The sequence below is a fragment of the Gossypium raimondii genome, chromosome 5, assembly GCF_025698545.1.
Source record: "Gossypium raimondii isolate GPD5lz chromosome 5, ASM2569854v1, whole genome shotgun sequence".
NCBI classification, from domain to species: domain Eukaryota; kingdom Viridiplantae; phylum Streptophyta; class Magnoliopsida; order Malvales; family Malvaceae; genus Gossypium; species Gossypium raimondii.
The window spans coordinates 37,407,480-37,421,166 of NC_068569.1; the positions used below are offsets into that span (position 1 = coordinate 37,407,480).

Below are 13,687 nucleotides of genomic sequence, written 5' to 3' on the forward strand. Positions count from 1 at the left end.
TAATTCAATAAAAATTATTATTAACTCGTATAATTTAAATCCTAATTATACGAACTCACTCGTTGGATTTGTGGTCTCGCAACCACTATTTTTGGCACCACTGAAAAATGAGCTGTTACATTGACTTTGCATGAAGGAAGATGTAATTATTACCATGAGATAAAATAAGATCATATTGGAAGAACGAATATGATCCCAAAGAGATCAATGATATCCTATGAGGGTAACACACTTATGACAAGGTCATTGAACAAGCACTGAGTAGTTACTTTCGTAATCGTATATCGTTGGGGAGAGCTCAGTCATAATACTATAGTGGAATTACTTCGTGATTAAATGAGTTTATAATTAATAGGCGAAAAGCCAAAACTTAATTATAAATCACTTGAGCCTCAACTACATATGTCCAATCGATCCCTCAGCTAGCTTAGCTCGTTGAAACTAGAAATGAATTGCATGTTTGAATAGAAATGAGCAAAATGAATAGGAAAAGTGAAATGAGAAACATTTAAGAATGATTATGGTTTTCTTCAAAATGGAGAAATGGAATCATATGGAAATGAATGTAGGTTTCTAGAAATGGAAATGGAAATGGAAATGATGCATTTGCAATCCTATATGAATTACTTAAAAAATGATTGGACGAATGAGTTTATGTTTTAGGACTATTTTGAAGCCTGAAAATAAAAATAAACCATTCGGTCATAGTGAACATGTTGAGTTGTGAAATATTGAACATATTTTCTTGAAATTTTACTAAGGGTAAAATGGTTAAAATTTTACCAATGGTAAAATCATCCAAATTCTGTTGGGGGTAAAATAGTGATGAATTTTTTTATATATAAATATTAAAGTTTATTTTGAGAAATAGAAAAACTGAATTGGGTTGGATCACATTACAAAGTCCTAGAGAAGTTTTGTTTTGATTTTTGGCTCATTCAAGAGGTAAGTACCCTTGGATTTGTTATCTTTCCTTTTATAATATGATTATGAGGTTTGATAATTATTGAAATAGATCACTAAAATAGTTATGTGTGTTGGTGTGTAACACCTCTTGCCCGATCCGATCACAGGGTTTGAGCTACAAGATGTCACATTCGTTGCCGGAGAAACTACAACTAATTTCAATATGATTTAACCATTCCAACATGCTTACAAGTATAAAACACATTCTCAATATGTTTTATAATAATTTTCGAGTCTTATACAAACTTACCAAAACTTTTTTGCTAACCCAAGTTCAGTTCAGGACTTAATGGAAAAGTTTTCAAAACTCACTAGATGATGTCGCGACACTATGACAATCTTGTCACGACCTCATCAATCAGTGAGTGTTGTCACGACTTCAGAAACTTGAGGTCACAACATCACTTACTGTCAATTTAAGTCACAATGTTGGGAGCTTTTCACCGCGATGTTACCTCCTGTTTTGGCAAATATCACTTTGAAACACATTCAATGCTTCCTACCAAAAACATTTTAACATATATGTTCATTTCACATTCATCAAGAAATATATCATGCCAACCTATTCCAAATAAAGCTTACGAAATTTTTGAAATCAAGTGTTCAAATAATACAAAACTCATGATAAAAAAACTAGGCATAACTAGGCCATTTACCAACCTTAATACGCAAATCCAACCATTTACATTAATGATGACCATTTACATAACAAAGGACCCTATATACATGCCACAATGATAGGTACCAAAATGAACATACTTTTCCCGACTTGATGATAGTGTGATATCTGCACTGATTCGACTTTGAGAGTTTCACAATCTAAGGATCTACACGTAAGGAAAACAACCATAGGTAAACATTTAATTCTTAGCAAATTCAAATGAAACTTACAACAATTACCTTGATCATAAGTGATCACGTTAACTACAAAAATATTAAGCATATATCTAATTAGAACATGGCACATATTGTCACAATAAAGTTAGCATATGAAACATAAGTATATAGGGTATGATTGTTGTGTATGATGTGTTTTCTCTATTTTGCTTGAACCTTTCAACCCTAGTGAATGATATTAATGCCTATCTATTGCATAAGTCACTGCCATAATATATGTATCCTTTCTTTCAAAAAAAATAGAATAAATAATTTAATATAATGGGTATATATATTTTCATGTAACTATGAAAAAAAAGGTTAAGAAACAAAAGTTGTTAAAATATAAAAATCTTATACTAATTAAGTAAAAGTTTATATATAAAATATATCTGAAAATTTGAGTGGAATTAAACTTAAATGAATTGTTAATAATCTGGAACCGAAATGGTATGAAATCTATTGGTACAACTGTTATTGATCGTAGACTGTCCATGGTAAGGCGACCTACTGAAAAAATTTTCGCCCAACTCTTAGGCCCAGGCCAACCTGACCCAAAATATGGGCTGAAATTTTACCAGAGCCCGGCAGGAAAAATAATAAGCTTAGAGCTCGGCCAGGCCACCCGATTTTAATAAACACAAAAATATTTTAAAATAAAAAATAAAAAATATATTTTAAAGTATTTTAAAATTAAAAAATAAAAATAAAAAATATATATTTATTATATTCGGGCCGGGCCGGGCCCGGTCAAAAAGTTGAGCCCGAGCCCGGCCCATTTTTTAAACGGGCCTCGTTTTTTACCCAAGCTCGTATTTCGGGCCTATATTTTTACCCGAATCCTCCCATATTTTGGGGCGGGCCGTCAGGCCGGGCCGGGCCGCCCGGCCCATGGACAGGTCTATTGATATGGTACCCATTATCATTTTTCATAACATATTTTTAATTATTTTATATCAAATTCATATCGTCTGATCGTATAATATCCTGGTACTCACCCGGATAAAGATGGGTTTTTGCAGTTAGAGGTAGCTGTCACAAGGAGCTTTTGAACGGTTGTTTACAAAGACTGATGATTTTTTAAAAAGTAAAAAACTGCCTCTGCCACTGTTACTGCCGGCATCAGATGCCTCTCTGTCACAGATTTTGTACCCAATTTTAAGATGATCCCTTTTTTTGAGTACCCAAATATTAGTTGGTTACCCTTTGTCTTGTACTTAACATAAAACAGTGCCTTTTAGCTTTAAAAATTATTCCTTTCTTTTTATATCTTTACCATTTATTTTCTAGAATCTTGTGATTGGTTTATTTATAGTGAGACAGTCGATGATTTTCAGTAATTTCTTGGTTGTTTTTCAGTGGTTACAAAGACAATGAGAGGTTTTGATAGAGCAGTGGAATGGCTTAGACCATTTGTTGATAGTAAAGGTTGGGATTTTTGTGTTGTTTGGAAATTGGGTGATGATCCATCGAGGTACTTCTCAAGCTACTTGTTTCATCACCATTGATCACCATAACCAGTATTATCTTCATTCTTTGTTCTTTTTGAGGGAGTCATTCGACTCAAATGAAGCTTTTTTCCCCCTTTTTTCTTGAAGGTTTATTGAATGGAAAGATTGTTGTTGTAGTGCTTGTTTTAATGTCAACGTGGAAAAAGATGAGTCGCAGAAGCCATTTTGCAGGGATGGTCATTTCCAACATTCCATAAGATCAAAGGCTTGTGAAGCTCTTTCACATTTTCCTTTCGCCATTTCTCTCTATGCTGGGTACAGTATTCTCAACTTACAAAATTGTTTGGTTCAGTTTGGGAAATTCAAGATATAGAGACAAATATTCTGATTTTGTGACACTGAAAAAAACCCCAGGATTCATGGAGAGGTAGCTATGTCAAATCAGCCAAGTTGGGTTAACCATGGCAATCCCTCTGGTTCACAGTCTTCAAATGTGGTAGTTGTCACTCTTTTCACCTTCTTTTGGCCAGTTTCCAATGCAAAACAGATAGAAATGAGAAAATATGGTAGTCGGATTCAAGTGAAAGTAAAAAAATGTGAAAATAAACCCAAAATATACATGTTTAGTTTCTTCAAGTTTTCCATATATATGGAGGATGATATCTCTATATCCATTCCCATATATGTGTCAGATTCCAGTATTTATTTCAAGAAAAATGAAGAGTCAAATTAAGCAGTTTTAGCTTTCTCAAGATGCAAATGTGGGCTGTCATGCCTGGTTTAAGAATGTTTAAAAACCACTTACATGCATTGACTACTTGAATTGTAGTTTTTTACCTTATATATGACAATAATTTGTCTGAAGATGTTGCTTCTACGGTGTCCATATTTTGATATGATCAATGAGTTTTCTGCAGGAAATGACAGGAACCCGAGTTCTGATCCCAGTTTTCAGTGGTCTTATCGAGCTCTTCACTTCGGAACATGCAAGATTCTTTGGCCTTTTTGACTTACCATTACTTCACAATGAAATTAAGATATTCATATGAAACCCATTAGTCTTCTCCTACTGATAAACATGTAATTTGTCCTTTTGATTCAGATGCCGAAAGATCAGAACCTCATAGAGTTGGTAACATCTCAATGCAATGCAGTTTTAAAACAAGAAATCACAACTGGAGAAAACTATGCAAAAGCAAATCTTGACAAATGCTATAACTTGCCATTTTCCATCAGCTTGTCGACTTTTGTTCCGAGAATCGAATTGATTCCACCAATATCAGATTCAAACTCCCATCATAGCTTGGATGGATCACACAGTGGTTCCAGTCCTTCAATTGAACATCCACCATTTGCTTCAGATTCTGCCTATATTTCTCAAGATGAGCAATTCAAGCAGCTAATTGGCACATATTATGGAACGAAAAGATTAAGATGCAGCAAAAATGTGCCCGAGCAACAAGCAAGGTTTGCTCCAGACGGTAACAAGTCCATAAAAGACAAAACGAGAACTACCAAGCAGCCTGCAAAAGAGAAATTCCATTCTAAGAATCTTGTCATGGAGAGGAATCGAAGGAAGAAGATAAACGACCAGCTCTTCAAGCTACGAGCTTTAGTCCCTAAGATATCCAAGGTTGGCCTGAACTACCAAAGCATATATAAATATGATAGTCACATTTACTCTTTTGCATCCTTATCTGATATCTCTAATGGTTTTGTTGTGTAGATGGATAGAACTGCCATTCTTACGGATGCCATTGAATATATCGGAGATTTGCTGGAGGAGAAGAAGAAACTTGAAAATGAGCTCATGAAAATCGATGAAGAAAACTGTGAAAAGAGCAACTTAGAACTGAAGTCTACATTGTTAGACAAGTCACCTAAGGACAACATGTCTGCCGTTAAGCCAAACCAAGTTTCGTCCAGCCTTGCCAAAATGGCAAAAATGGAGGTAACTGAAATTAATGAAATTAAACACTGGTTTGTTGTTACCTCTGTCACGGTTTCCATCAATGAAACTTTCAACTAAACTTAATGTTTTTGAATCTTTTCTCAGGTACATGTAGAAGTGAACCAGTTAACTAAACGGGAGTTCTTGATCAAGCTCTATTATGAGCACAAGAGAGGAAGCTTTGCAAAGTTGATGGAGGGCATAGATTCTTTGGGACTTCAAGTGATTGATGCTAATGTCACAACATTTAATGGAAAGGTTCTCAGCATGTTCAAAGTTGAGGTAAGACTCACCGGATGGTAGATACTTAGCAGTGAGTATCTGGACACGGTATGATAATTTTTTTTCCATGTATTTGGAGGGTTCTTAGAGAACCATATCCCCATACGTCTAAAACTGTGTCAGCCATGGGTGTTCGGCACAAATACTTAAAAAAAAATGAAGAGTCAAAACAACATGTTTCTTAAGAACAATATTGATTCAGTTAGTACTTTTAGCTTTGCAAAGCACTAAGGGCAAAGTCTAACAGTGTTATCATAAACACCACAACTGCAAAGATTGCAAAAACAGAAATCATTACAATTCTTGTTTATTTATTGAAATTCTGTCTTAGAAACAAACTTAAATTTTTCTGCTAACACTGTATTTTCAACTTATGCAAGGCAAACAGGGATTTTCAATCCAGGAAACTGAGGGACTTCTTGACAAACCTAACAAAGTAGATAAATCATATTCATGGTTTCAATATACCATACAGAAAATGTAGATTCAGACTTGAGAATGAAGCAATGTATAGTAAAAATGGACAGTTTTCAGCCGAGAGATAAAGAAACTATTCCATTGATGGAACTTTACTTCAAGCAGCTCCAACAATCATGATTAGAAACTTTTGACTGTAAAATTTTTGTGGGTTTTCCTCCCCTTGTTCTTACACATGTAGTTTTTACTAAATTCTACATACAAATTGCTAATTCTGTGAAGATAGTTGAGGTTTTTGTTTCATTTCGGCTTCTTTTTCTTACATATCAACTTCTTTTCTTTCTAGTTTATATCTGATATTTGTGCTTCACATCCATAAATAGCATAATCAATCAGCAGCATGTCAGAATCATTCAACAATATCATGTGATGCAAACAGCTAAGTATTATACCGGATGCATGTTGCTGACAGATTGCTAGAGATTACATGTTCAAGAGACCTTAGGCACGCAATGTCCTCAAGTGGGTTAACTAGATAGGGATTTGGATTAAAAACTTGGATTAGGGTATGTTACTTGGATTCGGGTGTTAATGTTAGACATGGATGTGTGTCCAACAATATCGACACCAGTATGCTCATTTTTTCTCAATGTTTTATGTACTTGAAGTTCCTTGAAGGATCATATTCCTATTCCCATGTTTGGATATGTCTTTAGACACAAAGGTCGAAAACAACAAATAGTAAGAATTTTGATTAATATCTGGATTTTAAAATGTACTGAGAACTTTCACGAGATTGTTCACCTGATACACCTTAGTTACCTATGTTAGAACTTACCCTTTTTACAAGCTTTCTCAAGCTGGTGGTCGGAACCAAAGGGAGTGTGAACAGCTCAGGCAATAGACATTTATCTGAAGCGACCACTGCCATAGTTCCTTGAGCCATCACTATAGCTGCCACTTGATGATGGTTTAGATGCTTGAGGTTGGGATTCACCGGAACTATACCAGGACTTCCAGGAACTCGGCTGCGCACCTGATGATTCCCCAGAAATGTGATCATCACCGTACATATCATAATCCGAACTGTTGTCACTGCCGAATTCCATCCTCCTGAACTTGGTAATTTCTTCACTGTACTGGCTGGAATCATATGCAGTGCTCTGTCCGAATTTTATGCCATCAGAGAGATCGGGATCTCCCTCGAAATCCAATGCTCTTACCACCTATAAGATGTGCAACAACTATATTCATTGCCGACATTCACCAAGATTGATTAATAAACACAATAGAATGAAAAAAAAAAGCATGGAAGTGTGGAAAACCAAAAACAACAGTGGAAGAAGAGAAATTGGTGGAGATTGAGAGAATTACGAGCGCCATGCGGGGCCGCTTTGCAGCAGAATGCCGAACGCATGCAGCAGCTGCCTCAATCATCCTGAACAATTCGATCTCTACGTAACGCTTTTCAAGTCGTGGATCAATTAATTCACCAAAATTGCCTGTTTCAAGGGCTTGAATCAGGAGTGGTTGTGCCTGCCAATATCTTAGGGACACCTCAATTTATAATTATAAATACATAAACTTTTAAATAAAAAGTTAATTGAATGATCCATACCCGTTCGACCAAGCTCTCATCCCCCAAAGGCCGAGTTGGATCAACGGGTTTACGCCCAGTTATAAGTTCTAAAAGCACAACCCCAAATGAGTAAACGTCTGATCTATCCGTCAACTTTCCACTCGTCGCATACTCTGGTGCCAGGTATCTGATGAAACGCCCAAATGAAGAATCACCGTAAAAATTATAAAACCTTAAACTCGATTATCAGCATATAACAGGTTCTAAAGTCAGCGGGTTACAGAGACAACAGAAAAGGTTGTGAGAGAATCCGAACCCCAACAAAGAGCCCATCAACTGTTGAAACCATGACCTACCCGAATGTCCCCATAACTCGAGTTGAAACATGGGTTTGACTTGCGTCGACAAGTCTCGCAAGTCCAAAATCTGCAACCTGTACTCGACAAGTTAGTGCTTACATTCTAATGCTACCCTTCACAAACTGAGAGAGAACAAAAGAAAAATATAAGTAACTAGATTATATTATACACAGGGTGAAGAAAATTATATAAAAAAGAATATGTTCAATAAATGAATTTTTGAATTTATTTTGACAACTTTGAACCCAATTAGGTAAATCTTTATTTTAAGTTTAAATTGCTTCTTTTAAAGATAGAAAGACAACAACATTCTCAAGATAAAAGTTATTTTAAACTATTTTACAATTAAATATCAAAATTATAAATAAATTTTGATATAATTTGCAATGTTATACATTAATTTTAATTTGGTCTATTTGTATATATCAAAATTATACATTAATTTTAATTTGGTTTATTTATATATATCAAACTTTAATTTTACTCTAATTTTTATATTTTGTTAATCCTATTATTTATGTGACATAGTTTTTTATTAAGTCATGTGATCGATAAATTTAAATGATTTCCACTTAGATTTAAAAAAATCTTGAGATGTAAGAATTATTTTTCCCAAGTGTGTTTATTATTTTAATCTATGTGAAATTTTTAAATTTGTTTGTTTATTTTAACTTAATAAAATGCGAGATCAACAATTTAAATATGAGTTAATGAAAATTGTGTCACATAGATTATAAGGTTAGTGAAATGTGAAAATTGAACTAAAATTAAAGTTTGAAATATATATTCGTACCCAATTAAAGTTAATGTATAATATTACAAATTGTATGAAAATTCATATATAATTTTAATTTTTTATTTTACCCTAGTTTTTAAAGAGTAAAAAGAAGAATAGTGAGCTAATAAGGAAGGTAGTATTATTAAACCAACTTTATAAATATATTGTAGTGAATTTATAATATGATTTTTAACTAATTTTTAATCAAATAGTGTTATTGAATTAAGGGATGGTGATGGTGGCCATTGTACAAGGTCTCCTCTTTCTACTTATCTCTTTATATACTTTCCTTAGTTAATTAATAATGTCTCATAACAATCGAGAGAACCTTACTAAAAAAATAAACAAGAGAACACGTAACAATTAACAACATAAGAACTCAACAAACATAAATTGAAAAAATCTACAACAATCAACAAGCATGAATCCTACTATAGATATTGAAAAATGGAATTTAAAAAAAATCTCTCAATGCAATAAACCACAAAAAGCGATATGAAGGCACAACTAGAAATTGAAAATATTAAACTTACCTAATTGGAGATGATAGTGAATGTCTAGGAGAGTGTGGAGTTAAAATTGAAAGGAGAAGATTAGGGATTTTGGTTTTCAAACTTAAGAGAGGAAAAAAGAAGAAAAAAATGGTTTTGTCTTAAAATATAATAAAAAGATTATATTGATAAATATAATAAAAATAAAAGTTAATTTTGTCTTAAAATTTAGATTATGCCCATAATATTAGATTATCTAAAAAGAGGTCGTAATGAGATTACACACTATATTACGTGATGACTATAAAGTGAGATTACGGATGGTTGAAATATTGAAATCCAAATATCATAATCTCATTTCAAAATATAAGATTACGGGCCATAGTGTTATATTTACGAACGTCCCTAAGTGATGCAAAACTTAATCAAAGGTATTATATATAGTGTGAGTGTGTATATATTAAATTATTTTACACCCATAAATATATTTATAAAAATTTAAGTAAAAAGAAAAAAGCTATTGACATTGTGTACGTGGTAAGAAATGGTAAAGTTAGGCTTTGGAACCTTGTTATCTTGTGTTTAAATTTCAGCATGGTTATTTTTAGATTTATTTTGGGTTTAGAAAGTTTTTTAATATAATTTTATATTAAAAGATGAAAATATCATCAGAATAATATTTATTTTTGGCACATTATAATAATATTTTCTACTTTTTAAAGAAAATTATTTTATATCTTTTAATTAAGTTGATAGTTGAATAATTTATAAAATTTAATAATAGTATACATATATATATATATATATATCCATTTTAAGCTGTTAAGTGTATGCATAAGTAAATGAAAGGAACTTGACATATGAAATAAGATTTAACTTGCCTGTGCTTCAAAATATTCATCCAACAAAATGTTTGCTGACTTAATGTCTCTGTGAATAATTTTGGATGACCTGAAAAATATACCACATATTTGGTAAGAAATTAACACTAAAATGAGTTAATTAATTTAATTTATATATGTAATTTTTATCAACAAAACATCTCATCTATCACTTTATTATATATAAATAGATACAAGCTTCATGCACTTGCCATGAAATCCAACAATAATTATTGAAAATAGAATTCTGTCATCATCTAACTCTGGTTTAAAGATAAAAAAATATATATATATATAATGAAATTATTGGTTCTTGTTTTGCTATAAACAATCTGATTTATTTTAAATTTATCTTTGATAATCTAAATGTTATATTTCTAATTATTATGATAGGGTTTTATGGCAACGTGTGAGATTCGCATCATTCGGTATCATAATTTTAATTTTTCTTTTGAATCAAGTTAACCTATTCTTATTTATTTTTGTATATTTTATTTTTGTGTTAATTGCATTATTTGATTTTGGATTAAAAGATATAAACATGCTTATAAGTTGTAGGATGATTGTTAGAGATAAGTGAGTTGATGAATTGGATTATGGAACCAAGGTGGTCATCATGTTGTAGATTTAAGGATGAAGATTGTGATAAAACATTTTATTCACAAACTTGGCCACTTGCTCCAACGGACAAGTTTTAGTGGCTCCAATAGAAGAATATTGAATTAGATTCTTCTTAAGGTATGCCCTATTAAACCAGTTTTTCCATTCCAATAGAATCCTTGTAGTTATATGCACATGCTCCACCAGACTAAGTTATCTGCTTTGACGCAGTCGTCATTTTAAATCACTAGTGGATTGATTTTTAAATTAAGCTTGTAATTGGGCTTAATTTTTATTAAGTTAAGCTTGTAGGATCGTAGGAAAAACCCTAACTTTAAAAGAAAGAAAGAAAGAAAGAAAGAAATGTAGCCTCCTTTTGTAATATGAATCAACCCTGAAGGAAATTTTCATTGCTGTATTAGATGAACTTCGACAGCGAGACCTTATGAATTCCAATATCTTAATAACTTTTGATTTTTGATTCAAGTTAATATTTTTTTCAATTGATATTATTGATTCTTGCAAGTCAATTATCCGATGAATGATCTAAAGTTGTATTTCCAATCATTGTTATTAGATTTGAGGAGAAATGTATAAAGTTGGCATGTAGTGATAATATTTTAAACCTTGTTTGAACACTTTTATTTCTACTACCAGCAATTAAATATATGCCACTCTCTAAACAAAAATAAAATGGATATGAATGTCTAAAGATTCTTGATGATTCCCCTTCGATTTCACTGTAGGTAGTCAAAAACTAAAATTGAATAATATGCTCATCTCAAAATATAGAAATGTCATAAGAATGAAAGAAGAGATACATACAATCTTCATGTAAATATGCCAAACCCTTAGCAGCTCCAATAGCAATCTTGACTCTTTTGGCCCATTCAAGCACCGACAGTCCCGTATCTGATGGACAATAAATTTGAATTAATATTTTTAGTATTAATTAATATAGAAGACATGATTAGGGTTGAGAGCTAATAAATTTGGATTCGCCCGAATAACTGAACTTACCGTGCAAATGACGTTCAAGGTTGCTATTTGAAACAAATTCATAGATTAGCAATCTATGATCGTTAGCAATACAATATCCAACCAAAGAGACCAAATGCCGATGATGAACGCGACTAATAATCTCAACTTCAGCTCGGAACTCTCGCTCCCCTTGTCCACTACCGATCTTCAATTGCTTAACTGCCACGATTTTGCCGCCCGGCAGCTGGCCTTTATAAACACAACCAAACCCACCTTCGCCGATCACATTTTGTTGAGCAAATCCATTGGTCATTTCCATCATCTCTTCATAGCTAAAAGATGTCTTAGAAGGAGATATAATACCCGAATCTGGAGAATTATGATTTTGTCCTTTTCGACTATCCCAACTGTGCTGAGAATTACTAAAGGCATAATCGTTTTGGGTTGGATGTCCTTTAGTCACATCTGCATATCTAACATAAAATGTTAAAAATAAACAAAAAAAATAAATAAAAAGTTTAAAGCTTATTGGATGATGTATTTCCTTCAAACAACCCAAAACTCGATTTTTACCTAATGTCACCGAAATGTTAGCTGGTGGTGCCACGAAATTAGTAGAGTGACTTTTTTGTTTCTTCTTTCTTCTGTCTCGAATAAATGAAAAGGCAATGAATGCAATGACAACAATAGACGCTATTGCCACACCAATCACAATTCCATAACTAGGATGTCTTAAATCAATGGTGCGTTGTCTATTATTAGAGCTTTCTGAATTGTTATTGGAAGATCCTCCAACTGAGTTAGAAGGACTAATGGGCGAGCTCGGTGAAGGCGGAACTACTGCCATTTTAGGAGAAAAACCAGGCATTGATTCCTCAGATCCATTTACTGATGTTGATGTGGAGTTTGTTGACGGTGGTGATTGTGAGGTTTCAGGAGAAGGCGGTGCTAGTGACGGCTTGTTATCTGAAGAACTTTCAGTGGGTTGAGATTCAGGAGGAGAATTTTTAGGTGAAGATTGTGATGGTTCATGAGTACGGCTACTGGGAGATGGCGGAGATTTTTGCTTAGGAGGGTTAGGAGATGGCGGTAATTGTTGGGTAGGAGGGGTATGAGACGGTGGTGGTTTTTGCGTTGGAGGTGGTTGTGGTGGCGATTGCGGTGTAGTACTTGGAGGTGATTCTTGCTTGGGAGGAGTAGGAGGTGAGCCAGATGATGATGGCGGAGATGGCGAGGGTGAACTTTTTGGTGATTGTTTCGGTGGTGAATTTGTTATTTCTGGTGGTGGTGGTGGTGAAAGTTTTTCTCCTAGTGGTGGCGGTGGTGAATGTTTTTCTTCTTGTGGTGGCGATGGTGACGTTTTAGGTGGCTCTACTTTTGGTGATTGTTTGTTTGATGGCGGTGAATCATCATTGGGCTTTGACAATTTATTGCTTTTGTAGGCATCACTAGAGCTTGCATTGTGTTTAGAAGACGGAGAATAAATTGTGAACGAAGTATCATTCGTCCCTGTCGTCTCCTTGGTGTCCGACATTCTCCAGTTCCCTTGTAATCCTTACCTTTGATGGTTTAAATCTTCTTATGTTTGTTCCTACAAGATTTTCCCAGATATAGAGCCATACAAAAACATGAAAATCCTTGTCTGGTGATCCAAACTCAAAAAATTCCAAGCTTTTGTTTCCTAAATCCTTGATCCAATATAAGAAAACCCTTTTTTCAACACATTGGAATAATAAAAAATAAGAAAAGGTAGTGAAAAAGAAGGTTTTCAAAGGTGCAAGAAGGAAAATAGAATGAAAATGGCGGGGAGAATCCATGAAAGTAAAACCATTAGAAATTCTCCACTATTATTATTAAAAGTTTTCAGACACAATGGTTTTCTTTTATCCTAACCATTCTTCCTTGAGTCTTGGATAACCGCACAACTCCACGTTAATGTAGTAATAATAATAATAATTGTAGAAATCTAATTTTGTCCTTAAAAATTATCAAAGGTCTCCTCATCATATTGTTTCCATTTTTGTTATAACTTTATTTTTAAATTAGGAATTAAAATAGAGACTAGATTGAATTCT

The 13,687-nt window shown here is 33.4% G+C and overlaps 2 protein-coding genes across 2 annotated transcripts; one reads left to right on the forward strand and one right to left on the reverse strand.

Annotated features, from left to right (window-relative positions):
- The first annotated feature begins 2,949 nt into the window (after positions 1–2,949).
- LOC105766021 (transcription factor bHLH90) lies at positions 2,950–6,246 on the forward strand. Its single transcript, XM_052631644.1, has 8 exons — positions 2,950–3,316; positions 3,441–3,608; positions 3,708–3,789; positions 4,211–4,279; positions 4,396–4,926; positions 5,020–5,244; positions 5,350–5,526; positions 5,907–6,246. Exons 1-8 carry the CDS (start codon positions 3,216–3,218, stop codon positions 5,964–5,966), a joined length of 1,413 nt encoding a protein of 470 aa, XP_052487604.1. The 5' UTR covers positions 2,950–3,215; the 3' UTR covers positions 5,967–6,246.
- On the reverse strand, positions 3,550–13,422 carry LOC105766022 (proline-rich receptor-like protein kinase PERK13). Its single transcript, XM_052631645.1, has 9 exons — positions 12,186–13,422; positions 11,652–12,077; positions 11,453–11,543; positions 10,032–10,101; positions 7,879–7,955; positions 7,562–7,709; positions 7,318–7,479; positions 4,131–7,169; positions 3,550–3,812 (listed from the first exon to the last, which is right to left on the reverse strand). The coding sequence occupies exons 1-8, from the start codon at positions 13,144–13,146 to the stop codon at positions 6,852–6,854; spliced, it is 2,253 nt and encodes a 750-aa protein (XP_052487605.1). The 5' UTR covers positions 13,147–13,422; the 3' UTR covers positions 3,550–3,812; positions 4,131–6,851.
- Between the last annotated feature and the right edge of the window lie 265 nt (positions 13,423–13,687).